The following is a 27241-nucleotide window of genomic DNA, read 5'->3' as shown; positions in this document are numbered from 1 at the left end:
GTTTTGGGGGAAAATTTTGCAACCAAAAGTTTAAAAAAAATGTAAATGATCTATGAGTTTTCAAGTGCTTTGGTTTCTGGGCTCTGTCAAATGGGAATGGACCCAAGTTTGATGGTGGGGCCTCTAATTTTTGCAAGAAGTCCCATCTTATGGGCCGGGCGCGGTGGCTCACGCCTGTAATCCCAGCACTTTGGGAGGCCGAGGCGGGCGGATCACAAGGTCAGGAGTTCGAGACCACGGTGAAACCCCGTCTCTACTAAAAATACAAAAAAAAATTAGCCGGGCGCAGTGGCGGGCACCTGTAGTCCCAGCTACTTGGGAGGCTGAGGCAGGAGAATGGCAGGAACCCGGGAGGCGGAGCTTGCAGTGAGCCGAGATCGCGCCACTGCACTCCAGCCAGGGGAACAGAGCGAGACTCCGTCACAAAAAAAAAAAAAAAAAAAAAAAAAAGTCCCATCTTATGAAGGACAATAGAGGGGGAAGGTAAGAAAGCTGGGAAGTAGATACCTCATGTGACATACATCTTGTCTTACTTTCTCAATTGAATTTTACCCTTAGATTCTGCCTCTGTTACTAAGGAGAGGGGAGTGGGTATAAAGATGCAATTTAAAATTTTGATTTAAAATATTATTATGTAGTAAATTTGACTTTTTTCCTTCTGTACAATTATCTAAATTTTAACACATGTATAGATTCATACAACCACCACCACAATCAGGATACAGAACAGTTCCATCACCTTCCCAAAATACCCTACCCCATCCATAACCCCTAGCAATCGTTGATCTGCTTTTCATCATGATAGTTTTATCTTTTCAAGAATGTCCTACAAATGGAATGGCTGGCTTGAGATTGGTTTCTTTCACCCAACATAATGTTCTTGGTACTCATTCAACTGGTTGTGTGTATCAATAGTTCATTCTTTTTTACTGCAGAGTAGTATTCTATTGTATGGATGTACCACAGTTAGCTTAACCATTCAACTGTTAAAGTGCATTTGGGTTGTTTTCAGTTTTTGGTTATCACAGATTAAGCTTGTGTGAACATTAGTTTATAGGTGTTTGTGTGAACATGAGTTCTGATTTCTCTAGGGTATGTATATAGAAGTGGGATTACTTGGTTATATGGTAAGTGTTTGTTCAACTTTATAAGAAGCTGCCAAACAATTTTCTAGAGTGGTTGTACCATTGCTATCTCCTTAGCAATGCAGGAGAGTTACAGTTCAACATCCTCACCATCACTTGGTATCATCAGTATTTTTTATTTTGGCCATTCTAATAGGTATATAATGGTATCTCACCATGGATTTAATCTGCATTTCCTAAATGGCTAATAATATTGAACATCTTTTTATGGGCTTATTTATCATCCTTGTGTCCTCTTTCGTAAAATATCTGTTAAGTCATTTGCCTATTTTTAAGTTGAGCTGCTTATTTTTTTATTGTTGAATTTTAAGAGTTATTTATGTAAAAATACAATCTTATTGTGATGGTCAGAGGAGATGAGAACAAAGGAGGAGAAATAGATCCTTCCTTTCCACTGACTGAAAGGGATGAAAGGGGGACAGAAGAAAAAAAATAAGCTTAGATGGAGCTACAGATATGATTTTACTCTCTTCTCATATCCTGGAAAATAATCATACTTACCGCTTCGTAATCTGCCAGTTCCAGCCTCGCTTTATTCTGCATTGTCCTCTTACAGAGATAGATGGCTGAGGGAAGAAAAGAAATGACAACATGTACAAAACCAGCAGCACAATGGAATTATAAGCCCATCCATCCATCTATCCATCCATTCACCCATTCATCCATCCATCCAGCCAGCCATCCCGCCCGCCCACCCTTGCTGTGTGCCCAGCACTGCCCTGGGAAAAATATGTTTTCTAAGTGGACATCATGACCCCTGACCTCTAGAAATCTTTTTGTAGTCATGATCAGATGAGGACTCCTCCATATTCCAATCCTGACAACTCCCCTTCTTCCTCCTTACTCTGCTTCACCCTGAACATCCTTCACTTGGAGTGATATTCCACAAACATGACCACATTACTCCTGTGCCTAAAAGCTCTGCCTTGAATCCTCAATGGCCTCAGAAATAAGGCTGGGTTCATTAGGGTGGCAAATATGTTCTTTATGATCCGCTCACTGCTTATCTCATCAACTTCTTCTCCCTCATGCAGGCACCGGGAGGCCACCAAACTCTTTTAGATTCATTCCTTTGTATATGCGTCCTTTTTGTGGAAGGTCTTTCTCTCTTCTCTCCTTCCCTCTGTCTATCTGGCAACCTCCTACTAATCTTTGAAGACCCAGGTTGGTGTTTCAGATAGCATCTACACATCCTCGACCATGGAACTAAATTCCATTGCACTGAAATCCTGTATTTACTAGACTGTCCCCTGCTCTAGGCTGAAGTCTCTTTAAGGGCAGAGGCTATGTCCTGCTCAGCTTTCATCCCTGTCCCTAGCACCAGAGCCTGTCTTGCCAGGTACAGTAAAAAGGCTATGGGAAGGGAAGACAATTTAGGTCTCTCAACCCAGGCTAAGGAAAGGTTTTTGGCCCGTGGTTTCCCTGTTTCTTCCTCAAACGTGGCCTTCATCATCACTTCTCCCTACCTTTCCTTCTTCAATGTCTTCCTCCTTCTCCAGAGCCAAGTGGAACAATCCAGGGAAACCAGTAGATGAATGGCATAAATAAATGAACAACAGAATGATCAAGAGGGAGTGCCAGAGAGAACCTGTGATCATTTTGTTGTTGGACAACAAGATCTCTTTACTAAGAGATCGCTAGTCAACTCTTTGCTGGATCAACCTACTTCATTCATTTGTTCTGAAAAATTTACTGATACCTATGACATTTTGGAGCCTGGAAGCTGGCAGCCTACCCTCTGGCATGCCCACACTTCTGGCAAATTGTGTGCTCATAAGAGTCAGTTGTGGTTGTTTCCAAATCTGCTTATGTCAGGCACATCTGTTATTTTAATCACACAAGTTCACTAAATATTACATGTGTCAATGAAACTAATGTGCAGAGAGAGAGTGTTGCTTCTACGAAAACTCAGTTGAATGATCTGGAACAATTTAATGAAGGAGAGTCAGCTAAGACAGTCGCTGGTGAATTTGATACAGGTGAGATAACTGGAAAAAGGAAGAAAAATAATAAAAATCTAGGAGGGGCCAATGTACAAAAGACTACAAAAATGTCTTTACATTCTTGATGCACTTTAAAGACATCAAAACAGGGTAGTTTATTTTGAGTGTGGTTGATTTAAGAAACTAAAATCATTCAGCTCAAAATCAAAGAGAACACTGTGGTCCTACCTCACAAGGCTGTCAGATGAGTGTTCCTTTGTATATCTTACCTTTCCATATGGTGCTTTAAGGTGTACGTATGTCGTTTTAAAAATGATTTTCTACTTACCAACTTTTCCAATGAACGAAGCAGCTATAGTGCTTCACTGGGTCTGATAAAGGGGTGTCTGATCTATCACAAAGTACCTCCTTCAGTCTCTTGGAGTCCTGGCAGAATTAGGGACAACCTCAGGCAGGAAGCTTGACATGTCACCAGCCCCACTGGGCCAGGTCTTGATTACCTTCGAGCAGTGCAGGTCAGTGGAGGTGGCAGCTGCTTTGACAGTGCTGCCCTGGACAGTATTTTGCATTTGCCAAATGTAAAACTCAGGAAAGGCTAACCCGGATTTGACTATGGGTTTTATGCAGGCAGAGTCATCCCAAGAAATGTCCAAAGGGGACAGCTGGGTCAAAATGGGGCAGGGGGGTTGTGAAGTGAGGTATTATACATGGAATGCAGAGCTGGGGTCACTCCTGATGGCCATGAGTCACAGGGTCACACGCTACTAGCTAATGTCCCTGTGCCTAAAGTCACACAAGAAATCTTTTCACCACAACAAGGAAGGTGGGATGTGGCTGTTCTTGGCACAGAACTCCCTGGGGCTTGTCTGCATCCCAGAGTGCCCTCACCAGGGCTTGCTCTAACTTCCAACCAACTCTAGTGACTACTGGTGACAACAGTCAGCCCTACAAGAGGGCATCTGGAGGAACTGTCTTAAGCTCAGATGCTGGTTTCTCTTGGATATTTAATTTCTTACCAAAAAATTTATATTTCCTTGTCCTTACATCTGGCATTGCACCCTTACCTATATCTCATATCTCACTTAGACAAATCCACTGCCATCTCAAGTTCACCATGTGTCACCAAAGTGGAACATATTTAAAAATTGTATAAAGGGAACAGATTCATGTATTATATGTGCTATTGAATTTCTTAAAAAAAAATTGAGCTTATCGAATTTCAATGTACTGAAGAAACTGACCCCTTTCTGTACTTTCTGCCTTTACTAGCAACATCATTATGTACCTCAATCTCCTAAACTAGGGAACCTATAACTCACTTATTTCTCTATTTTCTTCATACTCTCTGATGACTTTTTAGAATTACAGCATTTTAGCACTGGAGGTAACCTTGGCAACCATGAAGTACAGGCCCCTCATTTACAGATGGGGAAACTAGAGGCCCAGAGAAGTGAAGTGATGGACTCAAGGGCTAGTTAGTGATGGAGATGGAATTAGAATTGAGGCCCAGTGCAGAGTTTTCTCTATGATATTCACCAATCCATTTACTCAGTCACTCATTCAAAAATGTACTGAGTGTCTCCTATGGGCCAAGTATTGTTTTAGGTGCTGGAAAAATCACCATTGTAGCAGCTACTGCTTCCGTTGAGCCCACTGAATATCGGGGACTATTTGACTAAGTCACAGCCCTTACTTCATCCTCCACAGTCCACTCACTTGATCCCCCACAGTCCCCTTGCTTGATCCCCCACAGTACAATGGTGATTTTCAATCTCCAACATAGAATTTGACAGAGTGGGGACCAGTAAATGGTTGTTGATTGAATGAAAGTGTCTGGTACTTCATCAGTCTAAATCATACTACATTGAATTCTTAGCTTCAGTTTCACATGCTTCCTGGTGAGAGGGTCACCATTGTAGCAGCTTGATCCCCCACAGTCCACTCGCTTGATCCCCCACAGTCCCCTTGCTTGATCCCCCACAGTCCGCTTGCTTGATCCCCCACAGTCCGCTTACTTTATCCTCATAACAAATCTACGAGGTGGGTTCTGTTATTACCCCCATCTTATAGATGAACCAATTTCTTCCCAAGTTGGGAAAAAACTTGGGAAAGTGTGTTCATTGTTGGGGACCCACAATAGCTTCCCCAAACTGCTGACTCCATTCTAAACGTCTCTCCTTGACGGCCAGGGCCTTTTTATAAACCTGCCCCTCCCAAGCTATTCAGCCTTCTCAATCATTCATCACATAAAACCTCTGAATACTCAAGCCAGATCCTCACCATGCCTTTCTTCCCTGCATCATGCTGCTTCTCCCAGCCTGGGATGCTTGCAGGGAAAGGCTGTGACTTATTCAAATCTCCGACATAGAATTTGACAGAGTGGGGACCAGTAAATATTTGTCGATTGAATGAAAGTGTCCGGTACTTCATCAGTCTAAATCATACTATATTGAATTCTTAGCTTCAGTTTCACATGCTTCCTGGTGAGAGGTTCACCTCAGTCATAATAACATCAACCAGCATCCCAGTGGCAATAATACTAACCTCACCCCAGTAGTGATACCAACCACCACCCCGTATTAACTCAGAGAACCTTACATGCATTTCATTTAATCCTAACAAAACAACACTAGGAGACAAGTGCTGTTACTACTCTAATCTTAATATGAGGTCTCTGAGGCACAGAGAGGTTAAGTAATTTGCCAAGATCACCCAGCTAGTGGAACTGGTTGATCCTGGGGGCTCACTGTGCTGGATTCTCTCTTGGTAAATATATCCTGATTTTGTAACTAAACTGCTTTGGAAACCCTGGGGAGTACTGGTTTTTCTTTGTTTTGGAGACAGGGTCTTCCTCTGTCACCCAGGCTGGAGTGCAGTGGCACAATCATGGCTCACTGCAGCCTTGAACTCCTGGGCTCAAGTGATCCTCCAATCTCAGCCTCCCGAGTCCCTGGGATTACAGGTATGTACCACCATGCCTGGCCCCTGGTGAACACTTCTGCATCCTGAACCTTGATTTCTCCCTCTGATTTGCCATAATTGAAGCACAGGAATTTAAAATAATTTTTCTTTAGTGAGAGCCTGAAACAAACTGTCATTTCTCTCCCTGTTCATGATGCACAATTAAAATTATGAAATGAAGAACATCTGTAGACACAGGGCGCTGATGCCCTTTAGTACTCAGCATAAGATGGCCTAAGCTTTGTGGAAGAAAATATTTTAATCTTACTTGGGCCCAGGTATCTGGTCTTACCATCCTCTCACCCTCTCCACTGCCTGGAAAAATAGTGGTTTTCACATTTACAAGGGCACACGTTGCTGCATGGAACTGAGCTATAATTACTCAAATTCCAAGTTGGGCTTTCATGAGCAGTCTTTTCAGCCTCAGAAGCACTAGTTTCATGAGCAGTCAAATGCAGCTCTCGCTTGCAGCCGGAAGCCTTCCTGGATCCACTTATCACATTGGTCAGGGTGCAGCACAGTGTCAGAGGGCCCACGGTGGCCTGTGGATAGCCAAGCAGACAGCCCCAGGGCCTGCCCTTCTGCATGACTGATGTCCTCCACACTTGGCCATGGAACAACTCCAGCCTTAGTAGGTAACAGCTCACTGGTATTTCATCCTCAGGTTGGCTCCCTGTTGTCAGTTTCCTCTTGCTTGAACATGTGACTCCAAGGTTGTATCTTATCCCAGTGGTCTCCCAGACAGGCTCCCCTGATCACCACCTAGCTGCACATCTCCCTCCCGCTCATCACAGCTGCATCTGCCTTCCTGTCTTAAACAATTCTGCAAAGAAGCTGCAGGACTCATTGAGTGTCCCAGTCCCCAGGAGAGCCACAGACCAGACTGCCACAGCAGCTGAGTCAGCAGCAATGATGCATGCAAAGGGGCAGTGCTGCTGCTACAACCTTCAGGCATGTCACGTACAGGACCGTGAAAGAAGCATGGGTTTTGGAGCCACTCAGATCTGAGTTCGAGTTCTGCTCCCTCTAGTGAGTGTCTGTTGATCACCTTCAATAAAGAACCAGAACTGTCAGTGGATATTTACTGAGCACTAACTCTGCCTCAGACATGGGCTATGCACTGGAGATATGAGAATGCACAAGCTGGACCAGCCTCTGCCCTTGAGGCTTACAATCAAGGGAGCATTCAGACAATGTGGTAGTGTGAGGGTGTGGCCTCTCTGGGCCTCAGGTTCTTTCTCTTAAGCATAGTGATAATATAACTTCTGCAGAGAACTGGCATATGGGAATATTAAATAATCTCCATTGAGAGTATGTGGCAGAAGAAGTCTTGTAGGTCCCCGTCTGGAGAGAGAGAACTTCCAGCTTCACTCACTCTTTATTTTCCTAGTCCAGGATGACTTCTGTATACCTGTCTCTGGTCTCTCTCCTTTTTCTACATTGCAACTATCAAGAACACCAAAAGGTTCTTAGTAAGTTTTGATAAGTCTGTGAGAACAGAAAGGGCCAGGAAGAGGTAGCCCCTTGATCCAGCCCTCCCTGAAGCCCTATCCCTGGAAAGAACAATTAAAAGTCACCATCCCATAGTGTTGCTGTGGATCCTGGTTCTCCATGGCCCCAAGATGAACATACTGACCACCCTTGATAAGATTTTTCTTCCCTCTCCTGCTTCCCCTCCAAGGACTACACCTTTCAGTGAGCTGGGCCTTCTTCTGTTATGTGGAATAGAAAATTTGTTATAAAGCAACAATATGAGAAAGCACTAAGCAGAAAGGACCCTCCTGCCCATGTACCACAGTTGCCCACACCAAGCATTTGTCTTCTGCACACCCAGAAGTGACACACAGTGTGGGCTGTGGCTTCAGTTCTCACCATAGTCAGTGTTTTCAGGTTCCCAGCAGTTCGAAGGCCAGAAGTATGGAGCCTGCAAAGGAGCATGGGTGTCAGGGCTCATAGGTGTGCCATGCCTGCACTTCCCTCCCACATCCAGGGAGGAGCCTCCCTGATGGCAGGCTCTCCCCCAACTCCTTCTTGCTGATGCTTCCCCACAATGCTCTCCTCTTCTCTAATGCAGCTGAAGTGAGTCAACATTTTAATCTAGGCATTGACAAATAAAATGTAAGGTAAGCAAAACAAATGCAAAAATGAGAAGTTTTGTTTACAGGGAAATATATTCTTATCCTGAGACAATAGAGGTCTAAGTACAAAAGTCAGGCTGGCACTACTTACTGGGCACCTAAGCCCATGTTCCTTTTCTCCCTTTAACCTAGTCTGAAGAACTCTTCTCCCAAACCCTTTGGTTAGACCTTCACTCAACCCCGTATCCTCTGCCCTCATTACCTCTAGGGAAGGATCTGGGAGAAGGAATGTAAAATGGGTGGGGAGGGTGATTAGGTAGCAAATAGAAACTTCACTCCAGAGAAGGTAGCATGAGACAGTAGAAAGATCAAGGTCTGTGCTATCAGGCTCACTTAGGTTCAAATTAAGGCTGCTCCTGGATTTACTAAATGACACTTTAATTCTTTGAGCACTTCAGTTTTCTTATCTGTAAAATGGGTGATATTTACCCCCTAAAGTGTGCTTTTCAGAATAAATGAGGAAATCTGTACAAAGTGTCTACGATGGTCTTAATGTCTGCATCCCCCTCAAATTCACATGTTGAAATCCTAATCCCCAAGGTGATGGTATTGGGAGGTGGGGCCTATGAAGCCCTCACAGATGAGATTGGTGCCCTTATAAAAGAGGCCTGATATAAGCTCCAGGTCCTGTCTGCCCTGTGGGGATGCAGCTAGAAGGTACCTTCTATGAGCCAGACAGCAGGCCCTCACCAGACACCAAATCTGCCGGCACCTTGGTCTTGGACTTGCCAACCTCCAGAACCATGAGTAGTAAAATTTTTTTGTTTATAAGATACCCAGTTTATGGTATTTTGTTGTAGCAGCCCAAAGGGACTAAGGCCCAGGGCATGGTAGGCTCTCAATGACAGCCTTTTACTATTCTCTAAGTGGGTCACCCAATGGTCCAGACAAAAGTTCTCTTGGCTTTCCCAGTGCTGATGAGGAGTGAGGGTTACTTCCTCAAATATCCCTAGGTTTTCTTTGTAGTTCTAAGCTGAGATCAGATGATGTTGAGAAGAAAAGGTTCTTCAGGAGGAGGAGCCAGCAGGCTTACCTGGAAACGATAAAAGGTACCATCGTCCTTCATGGTGAGAACATGGTCCGAGATTGGAAAGATGTAGCCCTGGGCAGCGATAAGGCTTCCCAAGTGTATTGCTTCAACTGTAAGAACAGTGCATAGAGAGAGAAGGAATTAGGAAGCAGGTTATTTGGCTGAAAATTAAGCTGGGAGATCAGAAGTCAACTGTCATCACCCCCAGATGACTGTGTTGATGACATGATTGCCCTTGCTCAGTGCGGGGGTGAGGAGGGGAGATGCCAATGGCTGGAAAGGGCCACTGTGTGTCTGGGACTTGTGTGAATCCCACCTCCGAGAGTCTGACATTGCTTCACCTCTCTCCACCCTGACCTTCAGAAGAAAGTCTGGCTTCAGGGTCAAGGGCATAAATTCTGGCATAGATGAACCTGTATTTAACCAAGTGAGATATTTCACATGAAGTTCTTAGCAGTGTCTGGTACAGGTCAAATACTCCATAAGTGCTGGCAGCTCTGATTCATATCAGTTTCATCATCCCCAGCAGTAAGAATGCAGCCTCACTACCCATAGAGACATAGGACTCCCACTGCATTCCCCAGTATGACAGTCCCATCAGGGATGAGAAGCGTGTTACCCTTCTCTTATGGACAGAGAGGAAAACCTCACTTCCTTTGAAAATTAGAGGAGGGACACTGAAGTGGGCAGTGACAGAGAGAGGCCAACCTGATAGAAATACTTATATTTTTGCCACAATCAATCTGTTCCTTTGTTCCTTTAGCACCAGCCATAAATAGATGCACATAGGAAGTTGAGAATATAGGTTGGGCATAGTGGCTCAGGCCTGTAATCCCAGCACTCTGGGAAGCCGAGGTAGGCGGATTGCTTGAGCTTAGGAGTTTGAGAACAGCCTGAGCAACATAGCAAGACCCTGTCTCAATTAAGAAATTTAAAAAAAAAAGGTTAAGAATTTAGATTTATCCTGAGCAGAGCTAAGAAAAAATAACAAACCTCAATGCTTCTACCACAAAAAGTAATCTTTCACAAATCCAAAAGTACTGTTACAGGTTAAGACTAATTTTTGGACATGGAAATTGTTAATGTGCTCAGGGAGTCTCTAGCAATTATTAATTTCATGAGCTCTGACTTTTTAAAGTAGTTTGTTTTGGCTTTACTTGCAAATTTTTCAAGAAGTTGAATACAATGCAATGTTTTGCTTATTAAGAACCACCTATTCTCCTTTGAAAGAAACATACATGTAACTGGTGGAATTAGAATGAATGGAGTTTTATTTTACTTACTTAGTGATGACAAATTTGCTATTATTATTATTTTTTTTTTCAGAGACAGGTCTCACTCTGTCACCAAGACTGGAGTGCAGTGGCACGATCACAGCTCATCGCAGCCTTGAACTCCTGGGTTCAAGTGATACTTCTGCCCCAGCCTCCCAGGTAGCTGGAACCACAGGCACATGCCACCACACCTGTCTAATTTCTTTTATTTTTACATTTTTTTGTAGAGGTAGGGTCTTGCCATCTTTCTCAGGCTGGTCTTGAACTCCTGGGCTCAAGGAATTCTCCCAGCTCAGCCTCCCAAAGAGCTGGGATTACAGGCATGAGCTACCATGTCTGGCCAGTTTGCTTTTTAAAGTCTATAAGCTTCAAGAACCATGAGTCCAGCTAGAACAGAAGTTTCGTCATCAGCAGCTGCTCCTTCCCCATAGGAGAAAGAACAAAATCCTGTAGGAAGGTGACTTTCATACCACCAGTCTTGGAGCTAAGACTCTACCTTCATTCTCTGAGCAAAAATGTTTTTGCTTAGACATGGGCTATGGGGCCAGGTGCGGTGTCTCACACCTGTAATCCAAGCACTTTGGGAGGCCAAAGCAGAAGAATTGTTTGAGGTCAGGAGTTCAAGACCAGCCTGGATAACACAGTGAGATCCCATCTCTACAAAAAAAAAAAAACAAAAAATTAGCTGGGTGTGATGGTACGAGCCTGTAGTCCCAGCTACTCGGGAGACTGAGGTGGAAGATAGCCACCTCAGGGAGGTCAGGGAGGTCAAGGCTGCAGTGAGCTATGCTCGTGCCACTGCACTCTAGCCTGGGTGACAGAGTGAGACCCTGCCTCAAAAAACAAAAAATAACCACAGGAAACTGGCTGATGGGAAGAAGAAACGAGAGAGGGGCAGACGCTGGATCTGGCTGTTTCCCAAGGCCTTGGTTTGCCTCATCTCCCCCCTTCTATTCCCAGTTGACAAATTGTTCTTAGCTCCGCTCCTCCTCAGCCACTTCTCAGAAGCCCAAACAGGCCCCAATACCATGGTGTCTTCCCAAGGGCATCAGAGTATAAGAGATTTTCATAGAAATAACTCTCATCATTCAGGACTCTTCACAGAAGCTTCTCACGCCAGGGCTGGAGGATTCCTGAAGCTCATTCTCACATACTGCTAGCCATTTTAGGGTTCTCATTATAGTAATAATAAAATATATGTCAGGAACACAATGATTATTTTAGGAGGCAAAGAAGCCAGTGCTCTTGGAAGAGAAAAGGCGGCCATGAGGAAATACGTTCCTTAGTTTAGCATTATAATCACAGGAAATACTGACTTTAAATACATGTAACTAAACAGGTAGATGCTGATCCAGTCCAGGCTTTCCAGAGGACTCAGAGGTCCAGGCTGCATCAGGGACAACATATAGGGAGTGGCTTTGGGTTCTATCCCTTACATAGGGTTAGCATTTACAGTTTTTCCCCCGTGAATCAAGAACTTGACTACAGTTAAGAATTTTCGCTAGTTGTGAGCGTAGCCACTAATGAAGCGGGTGAAAAGACTCAGGTCACTTCTATGAATGATCTGCTTTTCTGGCACTCAGAGTTCTAACAACTGTATATAATTAAACTGCATAGAAACTGTATTGTTTTGCAGGCAACAGTAGATTAGAAATGTTGGGTTAAAACACAGGAGTGCCAAGCTGACACACTGATTCCCGCAGGAAATCACAGATCCAGAATGGGTACTTGAAACAAATCTTCAAAAAGCATTGTGGTTCGGGGCCATTTAATTTGGGGCAGATAAGTTTAATCACGCCAATGTCCATTAAGAACATCAGAGTGTATTAGTGGATCTTTATAAATGTGACCTTCAGGCATCAAGAATACTCACTTAATCAAGGCGAAGGAGTATGTAATAAATTCAGAAAAGTATTAACTAATAGCACAGGGGAATAAGCTTTACTTATCTCGAATTTTTATTTTTCTGGAACACCCCTCCCCCCCATTTCCTAATTACGCTGTGAAAATAAATTTTGCTGCCTATTTTCCGGTGGGAGGACAGATTTGGAAATTGTTTTATTGGCCAGGGTTTTGTTGTCGTTTTCCTGGTAAGGACTTCCTAATTGAAATGCACAATTAGAGTTGAAAAAAACATCATTCCTTCACTTCTTGCAGAAGCAGAAAACAGAGGGAGTCTTAGCAAATAATTAAACATCTTAATTGTGGATCAGGCAATCTAATTTTAAGAGCTGGCTCTAGAAGGCTGTTCAGTGACAGTGCTACAACTTATCTTTAATTGCTGCAGCTAACGAGAATTCAACTCATTTCACACACATTATTGTACTGGGCTCTTTGGCATTCTAAATAGTTGCTCATTTCCTCAAAGCGTGATTTAAATTTACAGACAAATATTCAGGAGAAAATAAATTAATTTTGTTTGTAAATAGGGTGATTCCACATCTTGGAACTCACATTTACAAGACCAGCTCTCAGGAGGGTAGGAAAATCCAGTCTGGAACTTGGTTATGGGATGTTTACTGATACCAGGGGAGAGAAGGGCAGGGTCAAAGGTCAAGTACCTGGGTCCTCAATGGAAAGGTTCTTCATAAGCCACTGCACAACGTCAGTACCTGCAACGACAAAGCAGTTTCAGCTGAAGACCTCCTGGGTGTTTAACACTGTGGCAGAAGAAACATGTTTACCTAAGAGAATCCTAATTCCAATCTGTCCACACTGTAGAGCAGGATAATATGAACACTTTTTTTTGTCCTAACCAACCCTTTCCATTCTTCAGTACACTTCCGTAGTTACAATTCCATTCTCGTCCAAAAAACACTCACTTCTCATGATGCAGGATGAGCTTATATTCACATTTCTAGGCAGTGTCTATAGAGGACTTCCCGAGACATGCTAGGTGAAGCTTTATCATGCCTGGCCCCCAGACCATTTCTTGAAGAAGGAGGCCTCTTCAGCTCCCTACCGTCAATTACAAGGGCTGACCAACACAGGTGACCTCATAGGTTCTTGCAAAACTCTCATCTCTTTTGGCACAGGCCTATCCTGAATGAATGTGCCCCTGCATTTGTGGCAGAAACGTCTATGTATTCACCAAGACCTCTTTCCTCTCCTCACTGTGCCATAGCTAGATTACATTTCCAGACTTCCCCGCACTTAGATATGGACTGAGTTCTACCCATAGAATGTGGGTAGAAACGGCATATGCCACTTCCAGACCTGGACCATAAAAACTCCTACGTGGCTCTCCATAGCTCTGGCCCTTTCAATCCCATCTGCTGGCTGGATGTGAAGACCTGGGGGAACGCAGAGCCACAGTAGGGAGGGAGTCACGGTTCCAGCCATGGACATTATGCCCATGTGGGGCTCTGACTTGATGAGGAATAAACTTTGTTGTGTTCAGCCCCTGAAATGTGGGACTTAGCTATTTTGGTAACTAGTATTACCTTAATGAATATAAATCTTAACAGTCTGAAGTAACTTTTAAAGCTTGTCTACTCCAACCCTAGCCAATACACAAGTCCCATTCACAACACCCTGGACAAGAGATGCTGTAACCTGTGTTTAGAATGCCTAGTACCTGGGAACTCACAAACTTCCCCCTACCCAGCCTGACCCAGTTAAATCAGCCTTGATTTATCTGAAAAGAAACTTGCCCCTCTCTGACTTCCTCCCTTTGGCCTCAGTTTTGCCCTTTGATGATAGAAACACAAACCCCAACCTAACCACTCTGTGCGACAGCCCTTCAGCTATTTGGACAGTCCTGCAGCATACCAGCGACGTCCTCCCTCCAAGTGCAACAGGCCCGGTCCCTCAGCTGCTTCCTTGCATGGCCTGGACTGGGGTTCCTCACCATATGTTCCCAATCCTCTGAATATGTTCTCTTCTGTCTGCCTCTCTTTGAAAATATGACCCACAAACGATGTTCTGAGAGCAGCACTGTGTACGTGGGAGTAGAGAAGTCCAGTTTTCTGGAAGGTTCTGAATTTCTGGTCAACCTACCTTTGCCACCCAAAGATCTCATTTTAAACCAGTGCAGACCATTGAAGGTGTGACGTTGTCACCTCTGAATTGTTTGATGGAACACAGCCTGCAAGGGAAGACATTTCTAGATATCAGAGTCCTACCGTGGGTCTGAGGCTTTGGTGCGAGGGAGGGGATGTGCCAAGGACTCTCCTGGGCTGGTTCCTGGCTGAAGGCCTGGGGATCCAGCCGAGGGGCTTCATGAGGATTGCCCTCTTCCCAGAGAGCAGATTTCTTAGATATGTGACTGGTGGCCAGAAGTGGGACTGGTACGGGACAGCGAGCCTAGACATTTGGTTTCTCTCTGGGTCCATGGCAGGTGAAGTAACCCTGCACAGTGGGACCCCCAGGGCCATCCTGGTCCTCCTGTGTGCTCCAGTTCCACCGACACAGCCTTGCAATTTTGCAGTTTCCCTGCGTCAACCTCAAAGGCAGCACTTCTAGGCTTCTCCTCACTCTTACTGCTCCTGGACGGCATCTGTGAGTTAAACTTTAGATCAAAAACATTCCTATTCATTTGTATTTAGAGAGAGAGAATGAATAGGCGTGTGTACATGTGCCTGTGTGTCCCTTTCCTCCAAATTCTACAAGTTCAACATTTGTCCCAGGAAATGAAGAACAAAGCAGAAATCAAATAAGAACTGTAGCCCCAAGCTGGGGGTGGGAGAGAGATTCTAACCTGTTTTTTCCTCAAAAGAAAAATAGTTCTGGCTGGGTGCAGTGGCTCATGCCTGTAATCCCAGCACTTTGGGAGACCGAGGCAGGCAGATCACAGGGTCAGGAGTTCGAGAACATCCTGGCCAATATGGTGAAACCCCGTCTCTACTAAAATACAGAAAATTAGCCAGGCGTAGTGCCATGTGCCTGTAGTCCCAGCTTCTTGGGAGGCTCAGGCAGGGGAATTGCTTGTACAGGGGAGGAGGAGGTTGCAGTGAGACGAGATCATGCCTCTGCACTCCAGCCTGGCCACAGAGTGAGCCTCCGTCTCAAAACAGAAAAAAAAAAGTTCTTTTTAGTGGGTTGCCTAGAAACTGCGAGGTTTCCTGCATTAGCCGAGCTCTCCCCCAGGCCTGCGGATTATCTTTCTGCTGAGCTTGCCGAACCATTATTTATCACCTGCCAAGATTGATTACTCACCCTGGGACAATGACAGCCCTTCCTTTCCCCTGTTAATTACTGTCATCATTAATATCCATGTCACTAATTAGTATTCATTCACATTGAAACTCCTTCCTTGCTATCATATCCGCTCCCCCCACCACCCCAACCCCCGGCTCAGCACCATTGTCTGGGTTTCTACCCCCTTTTGGCTTCCTGTGCTCAGTCTTTGGCCTAATTGTTCTCCCCGGTCCACCAGGCCCTGGTTTGCATTGACAGAGCTAAAGGATCACATTTAAGCACTTTTGTTTCTAAAGAAGGGAAAATCACAAAAACCCATTTCCTTTTTCCCTAGCTCCGTGGAGACCACCGAGTGGAGTTTCTTTTCCCTGGTTCAGCCACCAGGACAGCTGCTATCTCATCTGGGGGCTGATGCAACAGTCCTCAGGCCCAGGCAAGGGCTGAGCGGCTGTCCCGGCTGCCTGGGACACTGCACTCCATCTGCAGTGGCATCCACTCTGCCACATGGCAGTGCTTGCTAGGCTTCATCTCAGCACAAGTGGCAACACCTAGAGACAGGGGACACGCTCACTCTCAAGGGCGTTGGATATTCCAGGCTTCCTTGGACCAACCCAGGAGCGGCCAAGCCTCCAGCCTGTGGCAGGGAGTAAACCATTGTGTGTTCACCCCCAGGAACAAGTCAGAAAGGGAAATCTGTCATAATGTTGCATCCTTTAAAACATTTAATGATTACGCTGTAGCATCTGACAAGAGTACTCCAAACATCCAAATCCCCAGCAGGAGAAAGCATTTCCATTCTTCGTTTTTCACTTTCCTTTCTTGCCTCTTTCCTTCCTTCCCACTAACCCACAATCACCCTTTCCTTCCTGTTCTAAAGAGAATCTGAAGCAGATTCCTTTTCTGTTCTGTCTAAAATTAATTGTTGCCTTGTTACCATGATCGGTTTCTGGATCTTATCTTAGTCAAGCCGCTTTGCCAAGGACGTAAAGTCAATAAAACAACATAACAAATGCTATGTTGAAACAACATGACAAATGCAGGACGGCCACCCTTTATTCCTACAGATCCTAAAACACGGTCTGGAAGCTTTCTTTCTGAGGCTGATTTATCAATATATATTCCAGGGATATCCACGAAATACACCAGAGGGCACCCAAAACACCTCTCCATTGCATGCATATTTTATTAGTATATTTAAGGATGTATTTATGATATGCAGTTATGGGTTATGTTTCTATATGTGTTATATGTATTTCAATTATGTCTTCTATATTTAAAATCATGTTTATTAGATGACTGGGACCAAACCAAAAGGCCTCTAATAGGCGGTTGAATAAATAAATTATGGCTCATTCATGCAATAAATATTTATTAAACAACTACAGTGGAAAAGCATCTTGAGAACAGGGTGTACTATAAAATATTTATGTTGTATTAATTATATATGTGTAGACATCTATAAATATGGAGAAGAAAAATTCTGGATATAGATTTAAATTGTTAACTTTAGGTTACTTTGGGGAGGGGGAGGCATCAAATAATGGGAAATTTCTATTCTTTACATGTCTGTATTCTTTGTAGTTCATAGAACATTCATATAATACTTTTACACTAGAAAAATAATTTTATTTTAAAGAGCATAGAGAGAAGAAAGAGGTGGCCTCTGAGGCCAAAGTGGAGATGCTATGGGTAACTCTGGACGGCCTCTGGCTATCCTCAAGCCCTGGTCATTTCCTGCTCTCTGGGGAAAGGGTCAGGAGACTCAAAGCTGTCTTTTTCCTGAGGGGTTAACAGTGGAAGGCTCAATCCTGAGGCTCAATAGTGTGCCTCCAATTGGCCACTCTCTGGCCATCTGCCACTCCTGGAGCCTCAGAGTGACCTTTATAGACTCTGACAGGGCTGTCCACCCAGAGTCTTGGCCTAAGGGTGACAACCTGCACCTCTCCTCTGTGTTTGTTAGCTTATTTACTCGGGGGACAGTAAGACATAGTGATCTTTTCCTGGTGCCTTTCCATGCTGAATTAACTCTATTGAGTAAGCTGGTAAGGGGTTTCTGTTTCTGGTTTCAGGCAGACACTCATAAAATTCAAGGCTTTGTCTTCAGGTGTTTTAAGCTCCTCAAAAACTGTAGCACTTGACAGAGATACTTTCCTCCCATTAATGCATCAGAACCGCGGGAGATCCTAGTATGAAACACTCCTCCAATTCTTCCCAAAGCATTCTATCAATCCGAACCCAGATCAGATTATGCAAAGTTGATAAAAAGACTGGTTCCCATCACCTGCAAATTTCCAGTAACTTGAAACCTGGTGGATTATACAGTACATCATAGTACTGATAAATGAAGCAATTCATAAACTAATTATCAATCTTGACTGTTGGGGAAAGACACTTTCTTTTGAGTAAAACGTTTCTGGAGCCATATGAATGATCAGATGGTTCCTGCCATGAGTGAAGTAGCCATACTCCTCAGTTAAGGTTATGACTCGGTCCATTGGATTTTCACATTCTTGCCAGGCCTCTGCTGGGCCTCTGGGTGGGGAGGGCAGCTTCAGGCCACCTTATCACATAGATGTCACACGCAGGCCAATGCTTATGAAGGGGGAGTGACACTTCCCGAGTGCCCATGGTGTACCAGGCCAGAACTGGGCACTTGACCCTGTTACCACATGCCATCTTGACAATAATTGTGTCCGATACAATAATTATTATATCCATTTTAAAGATTAGGCCCAGAGAGGCTCAAGACCACAGGCTACTATAGATTTAGAGCCAAGGTTGGAATCCAGGCAATTTCATGCCAAGTATTATTTCCACTATACCATTCTGTGTCTCTTAACTCTGAATAACTTTCCAAGTATTGTAAAGAAAAAACAATTAGAAAACTGATAATCTGTATGTATTCAGTTTTTTCCTGAAACAGAGGCATTTAGTGATAATAATAATTGGTATTATTAGCTATTGAACTAATAATTTATTGAGCACTTTCTATATTCCAGGCTTTGGAATAATCCTACTATACTAATCCTATGTTGTAAATAGCTTATTATTATCTCCATTTTGCAAATGAATGGAAGGATATTCTAAGTAGGGCAATCCTTACAGTCTTAGATCTTCTTTTTTTTCTTTTATGCCTTAGTTGAAAAAAAAAATGCAACAATCAGCTGGCAGAGAAAGCTTAACTAAGAGGAAATGTTACACTGGGTTTGGAGGGTGAGCACAATGAGTAGCTGGCAGTAAGACAGAAGGGAACACAGGTGGGAGAAACACAGTCATGAAAAGTTCAGTGTCATTTTCAAGTAGTATTATTTGGTCAATGGGCTTGAGTTTTTCCAAGGAAAAGTGTGGCAAATTTCACACTCACTTGCTTACCAAGCATAGGAAACAATAAGGTGTGGCATTTATAAAGTCAGACACACTTGAGAACAAATCATGGGGTATCACTTACAAACTGTGGGAACCTGGACAGGTCCCTTACCCACCACCTGCCCTGATCTCCATTTCTTCATATGTCAGCTAGGGGGAAGTGCTGTCTAGTTAAGAATAAGACCGGGTGGCCAGGTGCGGTGGCTCACGCCTGTAATCCCAGCACTTTGGGAGGCTGAGGCGGGCGGATCATGAGGTCAGGAGATCGAGACCATCCTGGCTAACATGGTGAAACCCCGTCTCTACTAAAAATACAAAAAATTAGCCAGGCGTGGTGGCGGGCGCCTGTAGTCCTAGCTACTTGGGAGGCTGAGACAGGAGAATGGCATGAAACCAGGAGGTGGAGCTTGCAGTGAGCCGAGATCAGGCCACTGCACTCCAGCCCCTGCGGGCGACAGAGCGAGACTCTGCCTCAAAAAAAAAAAAAAAAAAAAAAAAAAAAGAATAAGGCCAGGTATACGAAACTCTTTTTACAATGCCTGTTTCATGGTTTTGCTGAAACGAGCTGGTTGTTAGCAAGTCATCTGCTGGCCCTGTGTGTTTATTGCCTCATGTGAAAAGAAGACAGTACGCTTTGGGAGGCCGAGGTGGGTGGATCACCTGAGGTCATGATTTTGAGACCAGCCTGGTTAACATGGTGAAACCCCAAATCTACTAAAAATACAAAAATTAGCTTGGTGTGGTGGCGGGCACGTGTAATCCCAGCTACTTGGGAGGCTGAGGCAGGGAGAATTGCTTCAACCCGGGAGGTGGAGGTTGCAGTGAGCCGAGATCGCGCTCCAGCCTGGGAAACAAGAGCGAAACTCCGTCTCAAAAATAAAGAAAAGAGGACAGTAATAATGGGACCCATCACCTTGACTGTGAGGGATAATGAACCCGTGCAGAGTGCCTGGCATGTCATAAGCATTAATATTAATACACATTGGCTACTCATAGAGTCCATGTTCAGGGACCTCATACCGGCCAAGTGTCTAACCCAGTCATCTGCGTGGTTGGGAGAGACAGCAGTAACTTGGAATCCTTGTGTTACTTACCAGCTTTTAAATTTTAGGCCTTAGAGAATCTCAAAATGTCTTCTGGTGCTTTTAGGCTGGGATCTTCCAATAGACAGCTAGCTGGACAGAAGGGGAAACGAGGAGGGCATTGTGGCTGGACAACTCTACTAGCCTGGTGAGGCCTCACTGGGAGACTGGGACCCCCGCCTGGCCGCTTTTCTGACCCTGATCCAGGATGCACATTTCCTGGAAGTGAGGGCAGAAAGCAAAACAGGTGCCCTCACCCCACTGTAATTCAGTTGAAGGTAATGGAGTCAACATCTTTCTGGTTTGGGGTGCTCTGGTTGCGTCCATCCCAACACCCTCTTCTTCTTCCCCCACCTCTCCTGCCTTGGGACCACCTTTCCCTTCCCAGAATGCAACAGTCTCCATCGCACCACAGGGCCTTTGCATCTGCTACTCCCTGGGCCTGTCATGCCTTCCCTTTCTCCTCCTACCTCTTCCTCTAGCTCAGGGGTCCTCAGCCTCCCAAAAGGCAATGGTCCCTGGCCTGTTAGGAACCAGGCCTCACAGCAGGAGGTGATGGCGGGTGAGCAAGTGAAGTTTCATCTGTATTTACAGCCCCTCCCCATCACTCACATTACTGCCTGAGCTCCATCTCCTGTCAGATCAGCAGTGACATTAGATTCTCACAGGAGCGTGAACCCTGTTGTAAACTGTGCATGCAAGGTAGGTTGTGTGCTTCTTATGAGAATCTAATGCCTGATGATCCATTCCTGTTTCCTGTCACCCCCACATGGGACCGTCTAGTTACAGGAAAACAAGCTCAGGTCTTCCACTAATTCTGCATTGTGGCGAGTTGTATAATTATTTCCTTATATGTCATAATGCAATAATAATAGAAATAAAGTGCACAATAAATGTTATGCACTTGAATTATCCCAAAACCATTCCCCCCGACCCTAGTCCATGGAAAAATTGTCTTCCGTGAAACTGGTCCCTGGTGCCCAAAAGGCTGGGGAACACAGCTTTAGCTGCTTCTGACACATCCTTCAGCCCTAACTCCCTCGGGAAGGCCTTCATTGCCCTCCAGACTGGCTCAAGGTCCTTTGGCTCTCAACCTCAAGAGGACAAGGTTCTTTCTCTTTGGGGCATTTGTCTCAGTTTGGAATTAGCCACAGTGTAATTATTTGATCAATGTCTATTTCTTCTTCTATATTAGTATGCTATGACTTCCACGACAAGGTATCACAAACTGGGTGGCTTAGACAACAGAAATTTATTGTCTATGGTTCTGGAGGCCAGACAGCTAAGATCCAGGTGTCGAACGGGTTGGTTCTTTCTGAGGGCTGTGAGGGAGAATCTGTCCCAGGCCTCTCCTGATCCTCCCACTTCAGCCTCCCAAGTGGCTGGGACTACAGGCATGTACCAGCATGCTGATTAATTTTTTAACTTTTTGTAGAGACAGGGTCTCCTTATGTTACTCAGGCCAGTCTCTAACTTCTGGGCTGAAGCGATCCTCCTGCCTCAGCCTCCCAAAGTGCTGGGATTACAGGTGTGAACCATGATGCCTGGCCCAAATTTCCCCTTCTAATAAGACTACCAGCCATACTGGATTAGGGCCCACCCTGATTACCTCACCTTAACTCATTACAACTGCAATGACTCTATTTCCAAATAAGGTCACATTTTGGAGTTTTAGTGTTTAGAACTTCAATATATGAATTTTTGAGAGGACATAATTAAACCCATAATGCCCACTAAAGTATAGCTCCCAGGGATCGGGGACCCTGTTAGTTCTATCCTTGGCATGGAGTAAACATCTGGTACAGAGTTGGGGTCTAATGAATGCTTATTCATTGATAGTTGTATTCAAATATACATCATAATACATAAACACCCACAAATGTATATTCAATATGTTTTAAATTTTTCCTCAACTTTTTTGTGGCCCTTGAAAACATCATACAATCTAGTACCAGACATCATATAGGCAGTTTACAAACACTGCTTTAGAGGAAAGGTTCAGGGCCTTTGATCCACTGATACTGTTTAAAAAAAAAAAAATCATATCTTTTTGCCTATAATCCCAGCACTTTGGGAGGCCAAGGCGGGTGGATCCCCTGAGGTCAGGAGTTCAAGACTAGCCTGGCCAACATGGTGAAACCCTGTCTCTACTAAAAATACAAAAATTAGCTGGGCTTGGTGGTGGGTGCCTGTGGTCCCAGCTACTTGGGTGACTAAGGCAGGAGAATTGCTTGAACCTGGGAGGCGGAGGTTGTAGTAAGCCGATCGTGCCACTACACTCCAGCCTGGGCAACAGACAAAGCGAGACTCTGTCTCAAAAAAAAACAAAAACAAAAACAAACAAACAAAAAAACCAAAAACTCAACAAATTACTACTTAAACAAATATTAGGTAGCAATTCAAAGCCTCCTCCTTTTCCTTATTAACACTGGCTGCCACTGGGAAGAGGACAGCAGGCAGAAAGAAAGGTAAAGTCTTGAGCTCTTTACCTCTGGGTAAAGAGACACTCACTGCTCCCCTCCCACCTCTTTGGCCTGTCCTCGCTGCTCAGCTGGCTTCCAGACTGCAGGGTGAGCCCGCTTTTTGGCTGGCTTTTGTCCAGTGGGTGATTTTCCCTTCTTAACAGGCAGGCCTCTGAGTCATTCTGACATGGTCTTGAACAGGTGGGAGGCATTACATCCAGACACAGCAAATACGATTTTGGGTCCAGTGATCCCTCAAGCATCCTGCCATATGCAGTCCTAAACCAGGGGTCACCAGGGCCACCTCCCTGGGGTCTTCTCCCAGGTTGGCCAAATCGGCTTGCTGGCCTCCATCGGTATATGACAACGGCACCCCGTGGTGACCCACAGAAGGAAAGCGAGGGGCTTAGCTGTAGCTGGGATGGAGGAGGAGGAATCTCAGGCTTCTCCTGATATTTTGCCTCAAGAACTGGAAACTGACCTGGGAGTAGATCCCACGCTGAGGGAGAAGCCCCTAGACTGAGAAAGGATGGGCTCATCTATTTGAATGAAACAGAGAAGCTTGAAAGAGTGAAGGCAGAGCAATTCCTGAGCTGCCCAGGACTAGAAAACCTGTAGCGAAGGCCTGGGGAGATGAGGCAGGAGAGACAATCAGCTGCGTGGGAGCCCTTGGCCACTGTTCTCCCCCAGGCCCCATCCCCCGCCCACCTCCCTCCCACTCCCCTCCCACTCCCCTCCCACTCAGACTGTGCACTTCACCATTCTCTGATATTTAAAGCTTCCCTGTGCATTATGAAAAATAATAGGGGCCAGGAGACCCAGCGAGGTTATTACCAACTCATAAATCAACCAGGAGGCTCTGAGGGCTGTGGCGAGGTGTCTGAGATGGGTTCCCCTGGTTTGTTATCTCACCTGAGCCCCCACGATTGATTCACAACCTCATAACCCTCCCGCGTCCGAATCCCAAGTCTTATATCTAATTGTCAGCAGCCGAGTACATGATTTGCAAGAGGATGCGGGCAGCAGCAGATGTGGGGGTGGCGGAGAGATTAGTTTTGTCAATCAAAAGCGTCCGGGGCAAGGGGAGACCGTGCGGGATTTAGCTCAACAATCAGCTTATTAAACGGAGGCTGGGTATGGGCTACATTGATTAGGCCTCAGTGCAGGAAGACGGAGGATCGTTGCCACTGTGGACCTCGTTTCTGTTCCCCGAGGGTGGCTGTCACTGATGACTGCCTTTCACTCAATCCAAAGGCAGAAATGAAAATCGAATAAGCAGAGCTGCAGCTTTGGGAGAGAAGTGATCTAATGTCAGGTGCCCAGTAGCACCCACCAGAGAGCATGACGGATGTTTCGAGGGCAGCTGAGCATATTTCTGGGAGGGCTGGCAGGCTTGGGGGCTTTATTACCTTCCAGTGGTGTCTAACGGTCGCTTCATTTGTGCAAATTTGAATCTGAAAAGTAGTTTATGAACATTTTATATTGAAAATAATCTAGGGGGCTAAGACTTTCTTGAGGAGAGGAGAGGCAAGGGGTCATCTTTCAGATGCCAGGGCTGCAGGCCATAGTTACTCACCAGGAATGTGATCAGCCTAACCACAGGGTTAGTGCAGTAACACTGCTAGCACTTCCACAGCATGCGCTGAGATTGAAAGTTTGCAAAGCGCACTGAAGTCTGCCACCACCTTGGAACAGAAGAGGTCTGCACAGCAGGGTGTGTGAGTAAACCAGGTTTCAAGCGTGGTCTGGGACACACAAGTTATTGAGCAAAGATCTTATGGGTATAGTGCTCTGAACCTCAGTTTACCCATCTGCAAAATGCGGCCAGCCCTAGAATCTACCTCAGACTTTGTTATATGAGGGTTTGAAATGAGGACATGCAGGCAAAGACATTTAGCACAGTCTCTGGCACTTACCCTCCCTCATTTTCCATCAAGTATCCCTTCCATCTGCCGAAACCGGAAGCTGTCTGGGAGCTGATCTCCTAGTGGAGATTCCTAATTTACAATCTAGCCTTTCTGCCCCTGTTCCCCAGGCCTTCGCTGCAGGTTTTCTAGTCCTGGACAGCTCAGGAATTGCTCTGCCTTGGCTCTTTCAAGCTTCTCTGTTTCATTCAAATGGATGAGCCCATCCTTTCTCGGTCTAGGGGCTTCTCCCTCAGTGTGGGATCTACTCCCAGGTCAGTTTCCAGTTCTTGAGGCAAAATATCAGGAGAAGCCTGAGATTCCTCCTCCTCCATCCCAGCTACAGCTAAGCCCTTTGCTTTCCTTCTCCCATAGGAGTGGCCAGGAGGCACATGGCTTGGGTATGAGTCCAGGCTTCCCTCCCACCAGCTCTGTTACCTTCTATCCTTCAGTTTCTGTAGAATATGATAGACATGCAGTCTGAGAGAGTGGACATGAGGATAACACCTGTAAGATGTTCAGTCCTATGTCCTGTGGCACATAGCCAATGGTAAGTGTTGAGTTTATTGTTGTTATTGCCATTATTACGACTTGAACATTTTTATTCATTTACCTGCAATGATGAATAAGACAGGGCTCTGTCCTTAAACAAACTGGTGTACCAGAATGTAACAAGGGCTATGACTGAAGTATTCGTGGGGTGCGATGGGGACACAGACAGGGGAGTCCTTCTGGCTGACCCAGTGTCAGGAAAAAGGTCATGGAGGACACACTTGGGATCAACGGGAAACAGTGAAAAGACATTGATTGAGCAGTGGGTATTGGATGCAGGCTCAAGGAGGACTCACGCAGAACAGCCTGCAGCTCACCATGCTAACGGGACTCTGTGACATCTAACATTTATATCCAGGTCAAATGGGGTTTCACAGCAAGTCCCTATGAAATGGAAAAGAGTCCTAGAAGGGTGAAGTCACCAGCATGCTCGGGCATGACCTATAGGCAAAGCACTTTGCCAGACATCAGACTCTCTGCCAGACACCAGAGAGTCAAGCGTCAAGCAGAAAGAGAACCAAGCTTAAGAACTAGAGGGAAATCATCTCAGCGTTGGTGAGGACTGATTTCCTGTTTCCCAGCATCAGGATGCAAACATTTCCCTCCATTCCAGTTCTCAACCTCATGGCTGGGCCTCGTGGCGTTCCAGCATTGCTATGAGTAAACCTTTCCCGCAGGCTGCCTCGGGTAGCTGGTGCACTGCTAGGTCAGTCTATGTGACCAGGAGCTGGGCCTCTGGGCCATGCCAGTTGGGCAGCCCCCATCCCTCCACTGCCGGGGCCTCTCATCCAGAAGGGCTTGGTACGCAGAATGATGGTGCACCATCGTTATTCCCCACTCGCCATCTTTCAGGGGAGAGCCAGCTGCTTTGGGCACTGCAAAAGACCCCCAACTCACTGCTCTCCGGGGCCCTCTGCTCTGATGTCTTCACAGGACATGCTCGAGTGCTGCGCAGTCTGAGGACACGGAAGGAGTGATGACCACAACACAGGAATGGCAGCAGCAGTGACAGGAGGAGGTCAAAGGCTTGTGTGTCCTGGCCCTGCTGAGGGCTGGCAAGGGCCCTGGGATGGTGCTCAGTGCCTGGTCAGTTGCAAGAGGCCAGCCCTCTGCCCATGAGGGGAGCTGGCAGTGACCAAGTTGCACTGCCCTGGAGTGCATTTCCTGCCCCACTCTTTCCTTCTAAAATCCCTAATTCCAGTTTGTTCTTTGGACATTTAGATAAGGGGTCAAGGCCTGGCTTTGGAGGACTGGTGAGAAAACTGAAGCCAGCTATGTGACACCGAGGGGAGATTTTAGAGACTGCAATTCAGACCTCCACACCTGCCTTTTCTGGTTCCTCCAGGGAGAGGAAGCGGCACTGAGGGGAGGAAGACTAGGTCCCTGAGGCCTGCAGGGGCCTGCCTTCATCTTCTGTACTCCTTCAGCCTCTCATTCCAGCCCTCCTTCACCTCCAAAATAGACGAGGTGCCCTCTAATCCCTACCCCTCAATATCAGTGCACAGTGATTGCCTGTCTCTTATTAACACAGATGCTGTACCTGCACACACTCACATAGTCATACATACCTGGATGCATGCACAGATGCAACGGACGCCCAACTCACATGCAGGCAACACTCACACTAACTCAAACCCACCTGCACACATGCACAGATGCAACACACATACAACTCATGCATGCATGCAATGCTCACACACATTCACACTCACTCATACACACCTGCGCATGTGCATGGCTCAAGACACACAGCACTCATGTATGCCCGCAACTTATACTCATACACCTAATAGCTTCTGTAATATGTTCCCACCCCCTAAAACCCTGAAAAGTGACAAAAACAGCTCAGATGAAGAACAAAGTTTTAGGAAATAACTATATGTTATCTGCTAGAAATCTAAGTAATAAGCATAGCTTGCCAGGCACGGTGGTGGTTCACACTTACAATCCCAGCGCTTTGGGAGGCTGAGGCAGGCAGATCACCTGAAGTCAGGAGTTTGAGACCAGCCTGGCCAACATGGTGAAATCCTGTCTGCACCAAAAATACAAAAATTAGCCGGGCGTGGTGGCATGTGCCTGTAATCCCAGCTACGTGGGAGGCTGAGGCAGGAGAATCGTTGGAACCTGGGAGGTGGAGGTTGCAGTGAGCCGAGATCATGCCACTGTACTCCAACCTGGGTGAAAGAGTGACTCTATCTCAAAAAAAAAAAAAAAAAAAAAAAAAAAAAAAAAAAAAAAAAAAAAA

General features: G+C 45.5%; 1 protein-coding gene across 12 annotated transcripts in view; it reads right to left on the bottom strand.

Annotated features, from left to right (window-relative positions):
• RGS6 (regulator of G protein signaling 6) overlaps nt 1-27241 on the bottom strand; it is a 629677-nt gene that overhangs the window by 99638 nt on the left and 502798 nt on the right. For all 12 annotated transcript variants that reach the window (XR_003120528.1, XM_025392585.1, XM_025392577.1 and 9 more), the window contains 4 exons: nt 13053-13103; nt 9221-9327; nt 7922-7973; nt 1647-1711 (listed from right to left, as the gene is read on the bottom strand). Coding sequence is in view for 11 of the 12 variants with exons in the window: in XM_025392585.1 (XP_025248370.1) it covers nt 1647-1711; nt 7922-7973; nt 9221-9327; nt 13053-13103 (275 nt within the window). In the remaining variant the exon portion in view is untranslated. The remainder of the gene's footprint in view (nt 1-1646; nt 1712-7921; nt 7974-9220; nt 9328-13052; nt 13104-27241) is intronic.

Source organism: Theropithecus gelada, chromosome 7b (genome assembly GCF_003255815.1).
Source record: "Theropithecus gelada isolate Dixy chromosome 7b, Tgel_1.0, whole genome shotgun sequence".
NCBI lineage: Eukaryota > Metazoa > Chordata > Mammalia > Primates > Cercopithecidae > Theropithecus > Theropithecus gelada.
Note: the sequence above shows the minus strand (reverse complement) of the source record. Positions and strands in the feature narration are given on the sequence as shown.